Source organism: Pteropus medius, unplaced genomic scaffold (assembly GCF_902729225.1).
Source record: "Pteropus medius unplaced genomic scaffold, Ma_sr-lr_union100, whole genome shotgun sequence".
Lineage (NCBI taxonomy): Eukaryota > Metazoa > Chordata > Mammalia > Chiroptera > Pteropodidae > Pteropus > Pteropus medius.
Genome location: NW_024347791.1, coordinates 23,621,197 through 23,641,092, shown reverse-complemented (window position 1 = coordinate 23,641,092; position 19,896 = coordinate 23,621,197). Strand labels below are relative to the sequence as shown.

Below are 19,896 nucleotides of genomic sequence, written 5' to 3'. Positions count from 1 at the left end.
ATTCTTTCTTAAGTATTTATTGAGTGCCTATTATGTTCCAGGTGCCAGTAGTAAACAGGACAGATTCAAATCTTGTTTGACTTGGCTGCTATTATTGTTGTAATTAAGTATCCATCATTTCTGGCTCAGGAGTCTTATGTCTTTTACCAACATGTCTTTTACCATGAAACTAGCAGGCTAACTTTTTAGCTTATAAACAGGATAAAATAACAGCACTTTCTAAGTTTTTGATATTGTGGTGCAAGTATCTTCTGTATTGTAGCTTGGTGCCTTGCTGTTTAACTCTCTTAGATTTTTTTTTTTTTTTTTTTTTGGAAGCGTATTACAATGAGAAGTTACTACTTTTTATGTAATTTATTATATCTATATTTTCATTTATGATTCATGCTTTTTTGTTTACTGTTTAAGAAAACTTCCCATATGCCAGATAATCTCTTGTTTCATTTTCTGGAAGCTTTATTTTTTAACTCCCATAGTTAGGTCTACAATCCACCTCAATTATTTTTTGTTTCTTAATATGAGGTAGGAATCTATTTCCTTTCCCTCCTTCCCTCTTTCCCTATCTTCGTTTTTTTTCTGAGTTGTCCGAACAGCATCTATTGAAAACTGTCCATTTTCCAGTACTCTTTAATGCTACTCCTGTTATAAATCAAGTGTCCACATTTACGTGGGTCTGATTTCTAGTCTATTTAATTGCTTTATTCATCGATCCTCAAGCTAGTATTACACTAACTTAATTACCATGGCATTAATATCATAGTATGTAGGTACAGATCTTCTCTTGTTTCATTATTTCATTTTGATTTGTTTTGTTAAGAGTATCTGGGCTATTTTTGACCCTATTGCATTTCTATATACATTTTAGAATCAGTTTCTCAAGTTTCATGAAAAACTTCTTGGGATTTTGATTGGAATTACATTAAATAAATCAGTTTATTTAGACATTTTTCCAGTATTTCATGATATTTATAAGTTTATTAAGTCTCAGACTTTGTCTATAGCTTGTTTCGTATTTTCAGCAAAAACTTTCATAATTCTATAATATATATGTGTGTGTGTATATGTATATACACATATAATTTTTATATGTTATATATATTATATATATATATATACACACATGTATAATTTTTCTGGATTCTGTATGATAATATTTTGCTTAGGATTTTTCCATTTATGTTCATAAGTGAGATTAGCCTGTAATTTTTCATTCTTAGAATATTCTTATTATAGTTTGGAATCAAGGTTATACTAGTCTCATAAAATGAATCAGGGAGTAAGCTCTCATTTATATTCTCTGAAACAGTTTATGTAACATTGCAATTATTATTATTTTTTTGACTATTTGATAGAATCTGCAATTAAAGCTATATGATTCTAGAGTTTTCTTTGTGGGAAAATTTTTGGCCATTTGTTTTTTTTTAATGATTACAAGACTTAAATATTTTCTCTTTTTGAATCAATTCTGTGAGTTCTGTTATTTATTTATTTAGGTAATTATCCCATTTTAACCAAGTCTACAAATGTATTGACACAAAATTGTGTACAATATCTCCTTGTTATCTTTTTAATGTCTGCAGGATTTATAATAATGTCCTCTTTTTTATTTTTGTTAATCAGTCTTGCCTGAGGTTTGTCAAATTTTTATATCCTTTCAAGAGTGAACATTTATCTTTGTTCATCTTTTTAATTGTTAAGTTTGTTTTCTAGTTCCAAACATATGGGGATTTTCTGGTTATCTTTCTTATTATTTTCTTATTTTTATTATGATCAGAGAGCAAATGCTGTATTGTATCAGCCCTCTGGAATTTATTTTGACTTGTTTCATAGCCCCATATTAGGTCAGTTTTTACAAATATTTTATTTGTGCTTGAAAAAAATGAATTTTACATTTGTTTATTAGTACAGTATTCTATTTGTTCATTAGGTAACATTTGTCAATTTTGTTATTAGAATTCTCTATAGTATTACTTAAAACTGATCGCTAGTCGTTATTGAAAGAGGCGTGTTAAAATCTCCAAGTATGATTTGGATTTGTACATTTCTACCTATAATTCTGTCAAGTTTTGCTTTAAATATTTTAAGCTCATGTTATTAGAAAAATACTGTTGTTAATAGTCTTCATATTATCTCCAGAATCCTTAGGAGCCACCCTATTTTGGCTATTAAAACATGGGGCTCTACTATTCCTACTTAGTCTTGAGCTAGACAGCTCTGCTTCTATTTATTTTAATTGCCTGTGCTTTTCAGTAATACTTAATTCGATAGCTTATTCCATAATAACACAACTGCTTTACATACATATATACAAACTGACCAAGTCAAGAGTTGCTTAAGTATTTTTAATAATGGAATAATGTGATTATATTTATTTTAGATTAATTTATTTCACATAAAGGGTGCATAAAAGAGAACAAACAAAAAGAAAAGTAATTAGGAAGTTATTAAAATTTTCAAGGTAAGTAATAATTATCAATGGGTTAAAGTTAAAAAAATGAAGGTATTCAAAATAAGATGATATATAAGCATTTCAGTAACTCATCATATTTATTCAATTTGTAAAATATTAGTGATGTTAGTATGAGTTTAAATTATTTTTCCTTAACAACTTGAGAAGCCTCTAATGGATATCAAACAAAATGAAAACCTTGCTTCTTTCATTAGAAAGGTTTTCTTGGCACTTGGCTTCATTCTACCACTTCCTACAGGAATCTGAACTTGCCATGCCTTTGACCTAAATGGAGTCACTAAAATGCCTTTAGTAAACTTTATGGGCTTTTAATTATTTTATAATCTGGCCACTGCAGGAGTCAAATGACTTTCTTCTTTAAAAGGAGACAGCTGTTGTTTTCTTCCAAAGAATTATTTAGGATACTGGTTTTTAAACTTTGCTTTGTAAAGACATAGAGATTCTGTAGCATTGTTTCTGGAGCCATCTTGAGGGAAGAGAGAAGGATGACCAGGAGAGAGCCTCTTAGTTCACCACATACCAAATTCAACTAGGTGTGATAACTTAATCTGGTTAAACTTGTAGTATTTCATTTGGAGAAAGTTTCTTGTTACTAAATATAAAAGTTTGAAAAAACTTTTAAAAATCATTTAAATCAGCAATAAGCAATCTCTATTCATTTATAAGCGCATTTTCTATGGGCCAAAATTAAGTCAGTTGTGGTTTTCTTGAAAGCTTTTTAGTTCTTTGTCTTTGCATGAGTGAAGAGACTATATTTAGTGGTAGATCAAAGATCCTATCTTAAAGTTAGGCCTAATGTGTCTTTTATCACTCTTTTAATTTAAGTAACACAAAACTAGATTCCTTATGTTCAGTCTCAGCAGAGTTGTAAATCTCTAATGCATCCTCCCATATCCATCTTAATGAGGTAATTAACTGTTAAAAAGATGTATTAAAGTTGAGATCTTCAAGTAGAAGCCGATAACAAACATGTTGAGACTTGTCATTTGTAATCTATTTCAGGAGTACCTAGAGTCATTACCCTGCTCTACCAGTACTGTATACAAAACCTTACTGCCAATGGACAAAACATAATTATCAACATTGTTTTTGTTTCTTAGGTTGACAAAGGAATAGCTGTTGGGTATGGTATCTCTGAAAATAGCAAGCTTGGTCACGTTTCTTTATCTTGAATTTACAGAACTTCTTTGATAATAAACAGTTTGATATCTAAAAATTCGATTTCTTACTGTGAGCACAGTAAAGAGGATCCTTAAGGCTTGTAAAAATAACACTTCGAAAACTGATGCTAGCACTGGGTAACTGTTAACCCAGAAACATCTGTATTTTAGATGCTTGTAATACCTGAAACTTAATTTTAAATCTGCATTTACTTGATATATTCTACATGAGCTTCGACATTTCACCTTAATATTTTCTTTGTTTGTTCTGCATACTGGTAGTAGGAATTGTTTATTTGCTTTCTTGCCCACACTACTGTTTTCCAGTAGAAATAGTGTATTAAATTAGTGAAATGACGAGAAACAGGTAGTAGAAAAATGAAAGAAATAGCAACTACCGAAAAGGAACAAAAATAGAAAAATTAGAAAGGAATATTTTCTAATTCTAACTCAACAATGTAACATAAAAAAAAATATGGCATGGTAAAGAAAAGTAAATAAAACAAAAAATATTAAATTTAGAGGAATAAACATTTAGAGTGGGATAAGGCAGAAAAGGAGATAAATACGTTGTGATCTCATAAAGTAGTTTTACCATTGATTAAATTACCTTATAGTAACTAAAATATTTCTATTGGTATATCGAATTGTTGCGGATTTTGGCCTGTGTACCCGGAAGTACCAAGTGGCACTCAGCGAACTAAGAATCAAAGGAGCTTTATTTACACCTGCAGGCTCAGAGGAGTCACTCTCCAGAGTCTGAGCCCCGAACAAAGGCAGGCAGGTATATTTATACATTGATTACTTCCACATACTTGGCGGTCTTTTGTTTCGCACATGTGGGAAAGGTAGGGTTCAAGGGAGAGGAGGTTGGAAAAATTCCTCTGGGACAGGGTAAATTACTTTATGTTTCCCATATCAAAATTAAGCGAATAATTTTTTTAAAGCTTATATTTATTTTCTGCCTTTTAAATCAGATTGTCTGCCCCCTACACTAACCTATTCTGTTAGATTTCCCTTATGTTTCCAAAAAGGCAGTGTCAAGAATAACATTTATTTTTAAATATGACTTAATAGCATTTTTGGTACCTGTAAGGATCCTGGTACCAGTTTCACTGTAGTGATGGGAGTTTCCTCCCACACCACCAAGCAATTCTCTGCAACACCAGCTGGGTGTCCTATAGTTTAATTCAAATCTGACACTATCTCCAGGTAGATAGTGCCAGATCCCACAGGGTAAGGGATCAGTCCTACAAGATTGCCACCACCTCACTTGAGATGCCAATTGCAAGTCAAGGTTGTCACCTTTGCTTCTGACCAGTCAACTATAAATCAGAAGTTCCCATGACCCCTCTTTTGGTTTGCTTAATTTGCTAGAGTGGCTCACAGAGCTCAAGAAAACAGTTTACGTATGTTTACTAGTCTATTAAAGGATATGATAAAGGTTACAGATGAACATCCAAATGGAAGAGATGCTTAGGGCGAAGTATATGGGAAAGGGCACAGAGCTTCCATGCCATCTTTGGGCACTGTCACTCTCCCAACACCTACATAGGCATGATTGATTAAGTCATTAGCCGTTGGCGATTGTTTCGACCTCAAGCCCCTTTCCCCTCTACCCCAGAGCTCAAGGGGTGAGCTGAAAAACCCAACCCTTCAGTCACATGGTTGGTTCCTGAGAAACAATTCCCATCCAAAGGTGCAGTCCCAAAGTCATCTCATTAGCGTAACAAAAGACACTTTTGTGCTTAGGAAATCCCAAGGTTATAAGAGCTTTGTCCTTGAAAAGGAGATGAATATATATTTCTAATTATAAAACACAATATCTCAGTACCACATATTCTCAATTTAAAAGTAGTGGCCACGGTTTTCCATAGAGTCAAATTCACTTAACTCAAAGTTAGCAAACTTTTCAACTCATCAGAAATGAGAGCACGATTATTAAGTAGTAACCTTCATTAACAGATTATTTTACTTTATGTAGGAATTTATCTATGATTCCTGTTGACAAGAAGAAAAAATTTTCTCATTTTATGAATTACAAAATTGTTTACAAAATTGTTTTTCTACATAAAGCCTCTGTCCTATATTAGTTTTATCTGTTCTATTATATAAAAGTTGTAAGTTTGAGTTGTTCCCTGTTCAGAATTTTTGAGTGTTAGTCATAATTAATACATTCCTTTGCTTTACACTGAAAAGTTTTCTGCCTGACCACCTCTTGATTATAGTAGCATCTATTCATTCATTTAATAAGTATATTTTTAGAGCATACTCTCCAGTTGCACTACATATAAAAAATACAAAACAAATATAAACCCTGTTTTTGAGAAGCTGAAAATTTATTACTTGGGAAAAACAGAAGAGGAAGGAATTCTATGGGGAATGGGTGAAGTTTTCAGAGACTATGTGAGCTTTGAAGTGGGTATAGGAAGGATGAGGAAAAGTTAGCCTGGTCAGAAGGAAACTGAAAAATAGTTATGTAAACATTACAACTTGTTAAGCATCTAGAAAGATGAATGAATTTTAACTCTGACTTGATGGTTAATTACACAATAGTGTTTGTGTTGTTCTACAAGGGGCAGAGGTATTGCTGGCTGTCAGGATTTGGTCAGAGAAGAACCCTCACAACTGATGTAAGGGATTTCTTATAGGAATTAGATCTTAATCCTTGGAGGTAGTTAAGCAGTCTATAAAAATTGTGTGTGACTATGCCCCTACTTCTAGTGTGAGGGTTGAAGTTAGCAGGGTCAATAGCAAGCACATGAACTGGGAGGGAACAAAGGCACACTAGAACCCAGAAGGAGAAAGCGGAACCACGTCTTACTATCACCAGAACCTGCATAGGTTTCTTACCACTACTAAGCATCCAACTTTAATAATGTGTAATCTGAATAACTGGTGCATTTTGTTATGGAGCTGCACAGTAACTTAGTTTAGAATTCAGAGAAGCTGAAGGGAGATCCCGTGATTGCTGGAAAAGCTGCTCCTCACCCCACCTACAAGTTGATCCAGTGCATCTGTAACATGTGGGTACACTAAGCTACATGTTCGTGTCAAGAAATTTTGAGTTACATAGACACATGTAACATACAACCCTATCAAGATTTAGAACATTTTCACCACCCCAGAAAGATTCCTAGTGTTTCTTCAGAATCCATTTACTCCACTTACCAAAGGCAACCATTCTGATTTCTTTTACTGTAGATTAGCTTTGCCTTTTCTCAAACTACATAAAAATGTAATCAAAAAGCATGTCTTTTTAATCTGAGATTTCCCCTTAACATAATGTTTTTGAAGTTTATTCATATTGTATGTATCAGAAGTTTGTTCTGTTTTATTAGGTGAGGCATGAGAGCAACATCTTTGCTTTTGGACTGAATCCTGTTGCCCAGACAAGAACATTTACTCAGAAGTGCTTGAGCAAGGCTTGAGACCACCTCTGTAAGAGCTACCTCTTCAGGGATAACTTTTTACCACTGCTTCACTTTGGGGCACAGAATCTGTTGACTTTCCCAACCCTATCAGGCCCAAATTACTGAATTATTAAGTCAATTTAGGTTATAATCCACAGGCAGACAGACATCCTTGGTAGAGCTTCACTCCTTCCATCTCTGTTTCCAATTTCCCAAGATCTATCCTGAGCCTTCTCTCATTAACACACACTAACGTTTTGAGATTTTCTTCTATTCACCCTAGAGTTATATAAGCACATGATCTGTTTTCTAAGATATCATAACCAATGGTTTTATTAAGTTTTTTCCATGGTATAATAAGGGCTATTGGCTGTATTAGGGTTCTCCAATTTGAATGATGGGCCAGCAGGCTGGAGATCCAGAGAAGAGTCGTTATTGTGGGTCAGGTTCAAAGGATATCTGCTAGCAATATTCCTTCCTGTTCAAGGGAGTCAGTCTTTTGTTCTTTTCAGGCCTTCAGCTGACTGGATGGAGCCTACCCTCATTAGAGAGGGCATTCTGCTTTACTCAAAGTCCACCAATTTAAATGGCTATTTTTTCTGAAAATAACCCCACAGAAACACCCAGAATAATGTTTAACCAAATATCTGGACACCATGGCCCAGCTAAGTTGATACAGAAAATTAGTATTCACTGGCTTTCTAGTCTGTACTATTTGTTTGACTTTGTCCCCTATTGCTTGCTTACTAAGCCAGTTCTGCATTTTAGGTGTTGCTAAAGTAACTACATTTGGTGCCAAATTCAGTATCAGTTAAGATAATTTATCTTCTAATATAACATAGAGAAAGAAACAAAGAGAGACTCAAAACAATAGTAACTTAAGTGAAAGTCTGAGTGGGCTTCCTGGGGTTGTTCTGGCCATCATTTGATTGCCTGACTCCACCATCAGGGATCCAGGCCCCATTTATCTTTCAACTCATGGTCCAGGGTGGGAATTCCAGCTCTTGCTATTTAATCTGCATTCCAAGTAGGAAGGAGCAAAAGAGTGTACCTCACATTACTTTCACTCACATCTCATGGGTCAGACTTAGTCAGGATTACCTTTAGTGAAAGGCAGCTTAGGAAATTAGCCTTAGCTGTGCCCAATTAAAAATCTCATTACTACTGAAGGAAGTGAGAACAAATATTGAAGAGCAATTAGAAGTATCTATTACTAGTTGGAAAATTCCTTGATCAGATGACACTGGAGGAAGCAAAGAAAATTAACAAGAAAATCCTTTATCAAGAAAACCAATTTGAAAGATTTTACAGAAGAAATAAATGACAAAAGCCTCAAGTGAATGAATGGGAGGGGAATAGACATATGTCATCAGATTTGCAAGATATTTTCAATGAAGAATTAATAGAATTTGGTGATTGATTGGCTTTAGAGTGGGAAGGGAAAGTAGGTGTCAAGGATAACTGCGGTTAAGAGCATATGATGTACAGCTTTAGTTCCCAAATTTGAATCCTCTTTTGGACACTTAGTAACTGAGTGGACTTGTAAAAGTTGCTTAACACTCTTGCCTTCGTCTTTTCTTCTGCAAAGTGTGAATAATAATTCATGTCTCAAAACTTAATAGATCAAATGAAATAACGTGTAAAACATCTAGGAAAAAACTTTAAGAAGATAAACTAAGGATAAAGTTATAGAGAAAACTGATATTTAAGGGATGGGAAGAAGAAAGGTGTCTGAGGAGGCCAAAAGGGAACTTCAGAGAAGTAAATGATGAACAAAGAAAGAGTCATGTCCAGAAAGCCAAAGTGGGAAAAAGTTTCTTGAAGTTGAGAATGAATGACAGAATCCAATAGTATAGTAGGATGAAAATAAGCCTTTTAGCTTGGGCTGGCTTTATACTCGTTTTATCAAAAAGCTTCTGAGGAAACATATTTTTATGTACCTTTTAGAGTTGTGGAAACAATTCGATTAAATGAATTACCAGATAGTTTGGAATTTGGAATAATTACCAAATTACTCCAGATTATTTGGAATTTTAATGGAGTAACCACCTTTGATATCTAACCATTGAGTCTTATTTGTTAAAATTCTTTAAAACCATGATTTAGATGTCAGTCTGTGATGAAAAGATTCAAATTATGTCTTAATGTGAGGTGTTTCATTTACCTCACCATAAATTCTGTGCAATGGCACTTTAATAGGTAAAGGTTGTATGTGCTATAAAAAGAGAGGGTAGCCAAGGTTCTCCGGTCATAGCTTCAGACGTATTAATTCTTAGTTCGTTATGTTAAAAGTACCTAAAAGTACATAGTTATTCTTTACCTTCATGAGTATTTGGGACAATTGGGATGATGAAATGTATGTATGCAGTATCCTCTGCCTTATTGCCCCAGATTCCATACTTACTTCAGCAGTGATAATACTTATTTCAGAGTATATAGCATTGGCAAACCTTGTGGTCCTTTTCCTGGTATTATACCAGGGTGACAGTCTTTGTGCTTCATTAATTGGCTGTGTAACTTTAGGCAAGTCACGGAGTCTTTGTGACTCCCATCTGATAAACTGGGTCAGTCTATTTGCCCTGTGTACCTCATAAGGTTTTATTAAAACTCCATGTGTGAAGTGCTCTTTGAATTAAGCACCAAATAAACATAACATTAATTAGGCTGATCACTTGTCCTTCAGTCCGTTAACACAGGAACAGTGTCTTATTTGATTCCTGGACCAAATCCACATTTCTGTTGATTCAGGAATATTCTCTTCTCTCCCTCCCCCTCCCCTCCCTTCCCTCCCCCCTCTCTACAAGAAAGTATTTCTTCATGGAGAATTATGTGCTGTGTGTGCAGTGTCCTCTGTAAGCATTTCACCTTTTCAGTTTTGGATTTAGTTTGTCATTTGAGCAGTAAGATACAAAGATTGCCAGTAATTTTTATGCATTTTTTACACTAATAATTATATAACTTTTTACATAGGTTTCAAGTGACCTTATAAAGTACCCTTATATAGAAACTCTGAAACATTAATTAAATCTTAAATGCTTACAAGGAACCAGTTGCAGGATTGATGCTCCTATACTCATTTAAAATTTTTGAGATTACTACAGTATTACTTGATTTTAAAAATGTTTATTGTTAGAGCTTCTAAGATGGGGGGGATTAGCTTGCTAATGTTGTGGCAATAAAGGAATCTGTAAGTCTGTTTTACTTTATTGCTTGCCTGTATTTACATCTGAAAGAATGGTAGCTGTTGCCTTGATGCTTTAATGGTGATAGAAGGGACAGGAAGAAAGATGAAGAATAAATATATTAATCATAGGAAAGTTTAGCTATAATCTGAATTTTTCAAGAGAACAGATATCTGTGATTGCTTTACTTCTGCATCAGAAATTCTTATAGGAGAGACAATGACTGTGACTTCAAACATGTTACAAGGGAAATATAACAAGAAGTTGTGTATCTCCTGATGTGAAGTCATGAGGAATTAATGAAAAGGGGAGAAAAATCACTTTCTACATTGGTCAAAAGATGGCACCATTGCTGTGCTGATTGTTTTCTATAATTTGGGCTTATGCTTTTTAAATGCAGAAAATAGTTCAATTTAGTGATCTAATTAACACTGACCCTCCCAACACAATGCTAAATTTCTATTCAAGAGCCAGAAGAATAGACCAGAAAAGTGGAATTTATATTTTTAAAATGTGTTAGGTTGTTTTAATAGCCATTTATAAAAATAACATTCTCTGAGACTCAGAGATTTACCATAGGAACAACAGGACACCTGCATCAAGTTTTCAATTTTCATCAAGTTGGAAATACCCTCCCTTTGGAACTTTGATAGCTGTCGGGTTTCAAGATGTTTTAGTTTTTCATATGTTTGTTGGCTTAGTTTCTTTCAAGTCATTAAACTTCTGCTTTTATTAAGGTAATTTTTTTTCAAGGTATTAAAATTATGTGATATTTTTCTTTTGTTTTCCTGGGTCATTATATTTTACTTATTGATAGTTGGAAAGTTACATGGACTAGTCTAGAAATGTAAAGGTGGTCTCTCTTCTTGTGCTGGGAAAGCAACACTTTCTCATCTTATTTCTAAGCCAGTATCTTAAGTGACTCTTGGGACCTGAGTCTCTCTTTTTCACTAAGCAGATCTTTCATGGATGGAGAAATTCAGTGAAAAGCGCTGAACAAAATGATGAAATGAACTCCTGGGGGGAAAAAAAGGCTTTATTATTGATTGTACATAGCGTTCTGTAAAATACAAACATACAGTGTATTTTGGGGAGGTGGGATGGAAGCCTGATTGTATTGAGAGAATATGAAACAATCTAGTTTTCCTTCTTTATGTTAGAATAAGAAAACACTAATGGACTCCTGCATATAGACTGCAGATGTGTCTATCCGATGCTTTTTAAAGTTACATTTAAATGGTTTACTTTTAAAAATAATTAAATTAAGCTTTCATCAGATTACTGTGACTAGTTTATCACATACATGTAGTACAGAATATATTTAAATAGCTTTGCATCATAACTCATTTGAATCTAAAATACAAGTCCAAAATCTTATTCAAAACTTTTGAGGCCAGATGTGTTTCAGAATTCCATTTTTTTTTTTTAATTTAAAAAAGGTAACAAAATATATATGTGGTATATCATGTCACCCACTTCCTCCAGTAGTGTTTGGGGCAACATCTTTTAATTGAATGTTAGTATGTTTTCAGCAAAACATATGAATAGTTATACCACAGGGGCTAAGTCTTGACCATAAATAACTTTACATCAACTTAGATAAGATTTTGAGGCCAAATGAGTCGGTCACGAACTTAAGAAAAGACTGGAAGTCACAGAGCTTTTTTTGGGTTTCACAGTGGTATATCAGAGATAGTAGACCTGAAGTACCATTCAGGTATACTCTGTGAACTGCCAAAATTTCATTAAGGTTTTCTGTTTATAAATGGGGAAGTTTTAATTTAACATTATATTCTATTTAATGGTTTCTTTTTTTAGAATATGTTTTGTTCTGTTTTTATCTGCTTTATTGACTAAGTGGTTCAAGCACAGAATGGATTTCAGCCTATTCCATAATATAGTGAAAGACAACCAGAGATTTGGAGAAATTTGTACAGACAGTATCTGCCATAAAGTGACAGGGTATCTGGCATATGTTCTGTGGCAAGAAAGCCATCATTCTTTTTCTCTGTTACGAGTACTTAGGGCAAAAGTATTTCTCATTCTATTTTATGCTTTATTATTAATCAAGATCAGCTTTATTTCCTACAGCAGTGTTGTGAGATAGAATCTTATTTCATATTTTAAGTATGGGTAAGCCTGATCAGCACTTAGGAAGTTTCTGAGGGGAATATAGATACTTCAGGGGAATGATGGAGGGATTGTATTATGTGGTAATTCTACTTCCTTTGAAGGACTCCCCCTAGCTCTGCATTACACTTGAACATTGTGTATTGAATAATATATAAAACCTAAGATAATGTCTACTAGTTTCCATTTAATTTTAAAATATTAGGTTTGCTTTTACCTAATTGATCAAAATAATACTTTTGCTTCATTTATTATAGTCATGACATCTTTTTCTACCTTCTATTGGTATGATTAGAAAGCTCTTCTAACTCTCTGTCATCATTTATAGTTCAATGGTAAATAATGCCAATCTTAATACTACTTGGTTTTTAGTAATTTCATGCAATATAGTTAGTGGTATTGCACAGGTGAAAAATTACCCATTGTTCAGGATCTTGTTAAGCCATGAAACAGTCATTGAGAAGCTGAGGGGAACACTCATTTGAAGGCTAGGGGAGGATACTCTTATGCCAAATTCATGCTGCTTAGTTGTTTCGTTTTTATTCCTCTTATTAAAAAAAATAATAATAACTTTTCATGGTATGGAAATTTATACAGGCATAAAGAACCCTTTTGCCTTCTACTAGAACCCAGATCCAATGTCTTGTTTTTCTTCTCTAATCTTGACTTATCTTTTTATATAGTCGTTATCATGACTTTGCCAGTTTATTACTATTATTTATGTCCCTCTAACTTTTAAATTGTTTTTTCACCCTCCAGAATTTTAAATTACTTAGTGGGCTTGTTAAGAACTACTAAGCAATACCTTTCTTTCATTCTTATCATTTTTCTTCTGAAGCAACACGATCCTTCTCACATCCTACTGTGTCTAACTGTTCTGAAAATACTCATATAGTTTTTTTTTTTTTAATAATTTGGTGGAAACTTAATAACAGCTTGGTTTTGATGGACTGTTTCAAAATATGTGTGAATCGTTATGGAAGCAGATTATTTATCCTAGACACTACTAGAGTGGGCAGAGTACTGCATATTTGGGTACTTATATTTTAGGTATGCGTTTTCATTTAGTATACTGTTAAAACACATACTAAATATCTTTTAATTTTTATTAGAATCCCAATACCAGCAGTAAGTTTTTTAAATCATTAAACTAATTTGATTATAGACTTGTTAAATACTCGAGCCTTAACTAAAATTGAGTACCTGTTGTCATTTATGTATCAAAAGTGAAGAAACTCTTATGCATATTGATAAATGCTAATTATAGAGATAGATTTATACTTTGTGCAAAACCAGTGGTGGATCTCAATGTGGACTATTTCAATTCATGAGATAAAAGCCTTCTGTGGCATAAAATAATTTTCAGTGTAGAAAAGTCTTGGCTGTGTGAACCTTGGAAATGAGTTCTTTTTTCCCCCACATTGCCTGTTTTTCTTGATTTTTGAATACAAAATTATGGTATTTTGAAATTCAAATCTACTTCCAGCAAAAGGACAAAACTAGTATTTAAAGAACAGTCACCAGCAGCAAAACCAGAACAATTGGACAGGAATCCCTAACATTTTGCTGCAGGATGTTGAGATTAACCCAATTTGTAAAAAAAAGCCCTTTGTGTTGCCACATACAGTTTCCTTGTTTTGAAAATATGACCAGTTAAGTTATACCAACCTAATTTTAGAAAGATAAATTATAAATGTCGGAATGAAAACAAAGCAGAAAAATCAGCCAACATTGGCAACATTATAGAAATTAATTTAAATTTGCATCAAACCAAGAACATATTGTTTATAAATGATAAAGCTTCTATGTACTTTTGTACAGCTGTAATGAGAAAAAATTATACTTCAGGCATTGGCTTTGCTAATTGTGGAATGAAAATCAAAAAAATTCCTTTATTGGGAGTTTGAAGATATCTGTGTTCGATCCTTTTGTGGTTCATAAGTGCAATGATCAGGTATTCAAACTGTTGTGTGAGATGGTGCCTCCCTCAAACCTTGTTACAACCTGGGCACAGTACTCGTCTGACATGAGAGGGAAAAAAGAAAAAAAAAAAAGATATCTGCATTCAAATCTGTATATATCCCTTGCATAGCTAGTAATCTTTTTTTAAAGAAAATCTTATATCCATTGCTATAGTCAGTAGAAAGTGATCCAAAATGAGTGTTGTAACTTAAACAATTTTAGCAAAATTTAGCATCTACCAATGCCTTAATATATCAATGTGAAAAAAATTAAAATGCCATCACTAAGTGTGTATTAGTTTCTTATCGCTGCTATAATAAATTACTACAAACAGTGGTTTCAAATAACATGAATGTATTATCTTATACTTCTGGAGGTCAGGAGTTCAAAATCAAAGTGCTGGGAGAGTTATAATTCCTTCTGAAGGCTCTAGAGGTGTGCTAGAAACTGAATGCTTGTGCCCCTCCCCCCCCAAATATATATATTGAACTGTTAACCCCAAAGGTGATGACATTAGGTAATAGGGACTTTGGGAGGTGACTAGTTTATGAAAGTGGAACCCTCATGAATGAGATTAGTGCCCTTTTAAAAGTAGATCCCAGAGAGCTCCCTTGCCTCTTCTGCCATGCAAGGACACAACAGCCATCTGTGAACCAGGAAGCAGGTCCTCACCATATGTCATACCTGCCAGTGCCTTGATCTTGGGAATTCTCAACCTCCAAGACTATGAGAAATAGTTGTTTATTGTTTCAGCTACCCAGTCTAAGGTATTTTCTTAATAGCAGCCTGAGAGGACTAAGACAGGAAGAATGATTTCCTTACCTTTTCCATCTTCTGGAAGCATCCCACATTCATGGCCTTTGGCCAGCAATCCTGTTATTTCAGCCTTAGCTTCAGTCATCACCTTTCTTTCTCTGACTCATCCTGCTTCTCGTTTCCATTTATAATGATCTTTGTGATTATGTTGGGCCCACTGAGATAATCCAGGATAATCTTCCCATCTAAGAGCCTTAATTAAATCACATCTGCAAATGCTTTTTTGCCAGGTAGCTCTTCATTATAAACTTCAGTTATTGGGATGTGCTCTAGTCATTTAAATATAGATGTGAGACATGGGGTGGACTGTACTCTTAAATCCAGTAGAAATTCTAGAACATGATTTTTTTTAAAGAAGTTCTTGATTACTAATTGTTCTAGGGTTTTCACCAGAGCAACAAGACTAAAACTTTTCTGGTTTTATGTCTCAGTAGATGACCTTGCATCCCATTTCACTCTTATTATCAAGGCTATCATGAACTTTCATTTACCTTAAAATATCCTGCTTCTCTGTTCATGCTCCCAAGTTGTTTCAGATGAGGAGATGAACCCCATCTTTTCTAAAGCTAATGCTTTCATTTACAGTCTGAAGCCTGGGACTATTCTTCTCTTGGATCTGCATTTACATTTATGTGCAAGTCTTCTACTTAAAAACAACAACAACAACAACAGCAACAACAATAAAAACCTTTCTTCCCATCTTTTCCCTAAAGCGACACTTAAATCTGGTGAAATCTTAATTTTCTAAATTCCGCCTCCTTTTAAGTATAGGCATTCTCTGAGAGTCTGTATTTAGTCCACTGTTTCTTGTTTTTTGTTTTTTTTTTTTAAACTTTTCCTGGGAAATCCTATTTTTTCCCATGCTATCCACTGCCACTGAGCCCTAACCACCTTCCTGAAGGTTAGATGCTCCTTTCCACCTACCCACTGGAACCACTCAATATATTCAAAGACAAACCCATTATTCCATGCTCTCCCCCCACCTTCTTGTCCTTTAAAGAACAAAACAATGAACCAGACATCCTCTCTGTCTTACCTGTGTTGATTGATCTGATTACCATTTTCCTAGTCATCCAAGGATACATTAGAAATAGTTGTAAGGCTAGAAAACATTCAGAGTTATTGCAGTCTGAGTCTGGGTAAGGTTAGTGTCAAGTATGCAAGCTTCCTTTCCTTCAGACCCTGTAGTTTGCTTTTAATGCACCTAACCAATCTAATTAATTTTCCTAATTACGTGCAGGTCTGCAGTTAAGGCCTTACGTCCTGGAGGGTTACTTGTGTACTCTACATGCACACTTTCCAAGGCAGAAAATCAAGATGTGATCAATGAAATTCTAAACTCCCACAGTAACATGACACCTGTGGACATTAAGGAAATGGCAAGGACTTGCTCCCAAGACTTCACATTCGCACCCACTGGCCAGGAATGTGGGCTCTTGGTGATTCCAGAGAGGGGCAAAGCCTGGGGCCCAATGTATGTGGCCAAATTGAAAAAATCGTGGACTATATGATATTGGTGATGTACATTTTGTAAACTATATCAATGTATTACATTTATTTTTCTGGGCTCTCTACATGTTAACATTTAAATAATTGTGATGTTACTTTTTCTGAGTCTATTTGTAATCCTATTTAGTTAATACAATACTTTAGCATTTCAGAATTTAGGCTTGAGAATTTTCTGGGTATATGTTTTTCCTAGAAATATATCTATAGCGATGATTTAAGATGGTACAGATGGTGTTTGTTCTGTGTAATAAATCTGCTGTCTTTTACTTGGCATTTTGTAGTTAAATTAATCTATATGGTTTTATGCATAAGATGTGTAGAAATATATTTTATCCGTGATGTTGGTACTTTGAACCTTTAAAAATGCACATTTGCTGGCTCTCTTATTTTTATCGTTACAAAATATACAGACTCTTTCAGAGCTTTTACCCCCTTTTCTTTAAGAACTGATTGGTATTCTGAGACTTAACTTCTTAAGCACTATTTCTAGTTCTAGAAAAATAAGTTTCTTATTTGCTAAGTTGTTTTTTGTTAAGGACTGTCTTCTGTTTACTGCAAAGGTCAGTGATTCTATTGACACAAGCTTTATTTCTCCACTTTTTTTGTATTCACAAATACAAATTGAAAGGGTAAATTATGTTGAAAGGCCATTAGAATAGCAGATTCACATGCACATGTTTGACTTCGACATTCAGCTTGTAGAATAATGGAGTCTATCCAGCAGGCTATAAAGCAAGTACTCGAAACAAAACCAGAATGATTAATAACTGTAATAACTGAACTATATTTGGAGAGTTTTGTTACATAATTGCAGTTATAATGAGCACTACAGAATCTGATTATCTTAGAGTTGCAATCTGGAGGGGCTTTTTATGAAATGTTATATGAGAGTATGATGTCACATATTAATGCACAAGAGGGAGATACCTAATGAGAATGGATTATATGATTACTAAAACCCAATACCATTTACTAGGTGGCTCTCCTGTTTACACATATTCTGGGACGATTTAGCTTTTAGTACTTAGGGTTTTAGCTTCAAGTTTGGATCCTGTGTTTTCTGTAGAAATTGCTTCAATTAGTGTCCAAACATAATTTTCCAACTATTAAGAAAAAGTATGCAGCATACTTCAAAAGATTGAATCTCTTTGGAAATTAGCTTTTTTTTAAAAAAAAATGAACTCTGACTATATAAATACAAAATTCTGCAGTTGAATCCTTTTGAATTGTGCACTTAAAGACTGTTTGTTCATTAACTGTTGTTCGTTTTGCAAGCATGTATTACTGGGCTCCTATAACTGTGGAGTCCTAGGAAGAATGTTTTTTCTGTACTTTTATTCCGCCATTAGCCATTTTTTCTTTATATCTAACCAATATGTTTAAAGAAAAGCTGGATCTCTTAGATTGAATCAGATATACTTTGTTAATGCAGAAGATTAATGATAATGGGAAATATTTTTACTTTTTGTGTTGTTTTTTGGTGTATGCTTATTGGTTGGTTTTTTCAATTTGAAATCCTGTCTTTAGATACTATAGGTTGAAAAAGTGCATTTATTCTGTGTAGGTTAATTGCAAAGTAAAATTTCAAAATGCACTGTGTTGAATGTCATTGTTTTCCTAAAATAATGCCATGAAGCCTATTCTGAATACTTAGCATGCTATTAGATTAGACCTCCTTATGATTACTGAAAAAAATGCAACTATATTTATATATAGATCTCTCTATAGCTCACTTTATTATTAACAATAATTATAAAACAGCTAACCCTTATTGAGTATTAAATATTTGATTAAGTTCTTTATGCATATTATCTTTTTTGACCTTTAAAACAACTTCAGGAGTGAATATTCTAACCTCCTTCTGTGACTAAGAAAAAAGCTCAGTGCTATTTGTAGCTTGCCAAGGTAAGTAATGGATGGATCCAAGATTAAAACTAGCTCTAAAGGCCAAGCCCTTCTCCCTGTACTATGCTGTCTCACAGCATATAGGTTATAGGAACCCTCAAGACTATCAGCTGGTTTTACCCTTATTCTCCATTGCTTACTTTTCTACTTGTGTGCAATTCCCTGTTCCCAGAGCATCGCAGGGTTTATCAGTCAATACTGGGGTAAAAAAAAACTTTGAAATATTTCAGAGTATGTTCTAAGAAAGTAATTCTTGTGGCTGTAATACCCAGAAATCTCCCAAGGAGGTAGGTATTCTGTGCCTGCCTTTTCTTTGTAGGTGCTGAACCGAAGAATAGGAATTTGGAGCAGCCTTGCAATGTCAATTGAAAAGCAAGGAGTACTTGATATTACTTTCTGTGGCATTGAGTTATTTTCAAAATAGCTTTATAAAAATTTAGGTTGCTTACCAACACATTAACTTCTCTCTGCCATCAGCACACTGAACAGCCACTAGTTTCAGAAATAGACTATGAATATATGTAATGCATTTAAATGGTTTGTGCTGAATTTTTAAAGCATCGGATATTGTCTATGGTTTGAAATCAAGGTGGTCTGTAGTCCTTTATCCTATTACATATATCCATGTAGCCTTATACTCAAGATTTCATGCCCTTAGCAGTACTGTGAAAAATATTTTTTTAGACAATGTGGGTAGGCATAGAATAATAGGTACCAGAGCACTTGCTATATGACTAAAGTAATTATAAATCAAATAGGCCCTTAGCCAACTAGGCCTTATTCTGAGAGATAAACATCAGATAATCTGCATAAACTAATACAACTCATCTGGAATACAAAGAGGAAATTGGAACCAATAGCAACAATTTTATTAGATGCCAGGAAGTCTTTTGATGCAATTGAATGGGACTACTTGTATTATGTGTTAGGTAAATTTGCCTTTGGGGACAAATATAACAGATAGCACAATTTATTTTCAACCCATTTATATGATTCAAATCAGTGAAAGTCTCCTTTTCCTTGACTTATTGCTGCATTGGGAAGAGAAGTAAGGATGATGCTTGTTACTGATGCTCCTCTTCAGACTGACTGACATTGGATCTGTAATATCATCCGGGTCCCATGGGTATCCAAATGGTATTCAGATGAAGGTTCATAAGTTAACTAATGTTTGCTCATAATCCACTACTTGTGCTGAAAGCCCTGACAGCATCTGTCCTAAAAACATTAAAACTAATATCATAATTTGAAACGGCTTCAGGCTGCAAAGTCATTGGGAGTGAATCAGAAACACAGGTTTTACAAATTAACGAAAGGATGTTTTTATATTTTGGGGGCAATTACCCAGA

At 34.0% G+C, this 19,896-nt stretch overlaps 1 protein-coding gene and 1 non-coding gene across 6 annotated transcripts in view; both read left to right on the top strand.

Annotated features, from left to right (window-relative positions):
* The window catches only part of NSUN3 (NOP2/Sun RNA methyltransferase 3), a 45,642-nt gene extending 27,406 nt beyond the window's left edge, over positions 1 to 18,236 (top strand). For 3 of the 5 annotated variants that reach the window (XM_039878241.1, XM_039878243.1, XM_039878246.1), the window contains one exon: positions 16,374 to 18,236. In XM_039878241.1, the coding sequence (XP_039734175.1) occupies positions 16,374 to 16,644 (271 nt within the window). In that variant the 3' untranslated portion in view covers positions 16,645 to 18,236. Of the gene's footprint in view, positions 1 to 4,286; positions 4,516 to 6,971; positions 6,998 to 16,373 lie in introns of those variants that run through there. The other 2 variants (XM_039878245.1, XM_039878244.1) reach the window with 2 other exon arrangements.
* LOC120615325 (small nucleolar RNA U13) lies at positions 14,278 to 14,382 on the top strand. Its single transcript, XR_005656238.1, has one exon. It is a non-coding gene; the product is annotated as a small nucleolar RNA U13 (small nucleolar RNA).
* Positions 18,237 to 19,896: the final 1,660 nt, after the last annotated feature.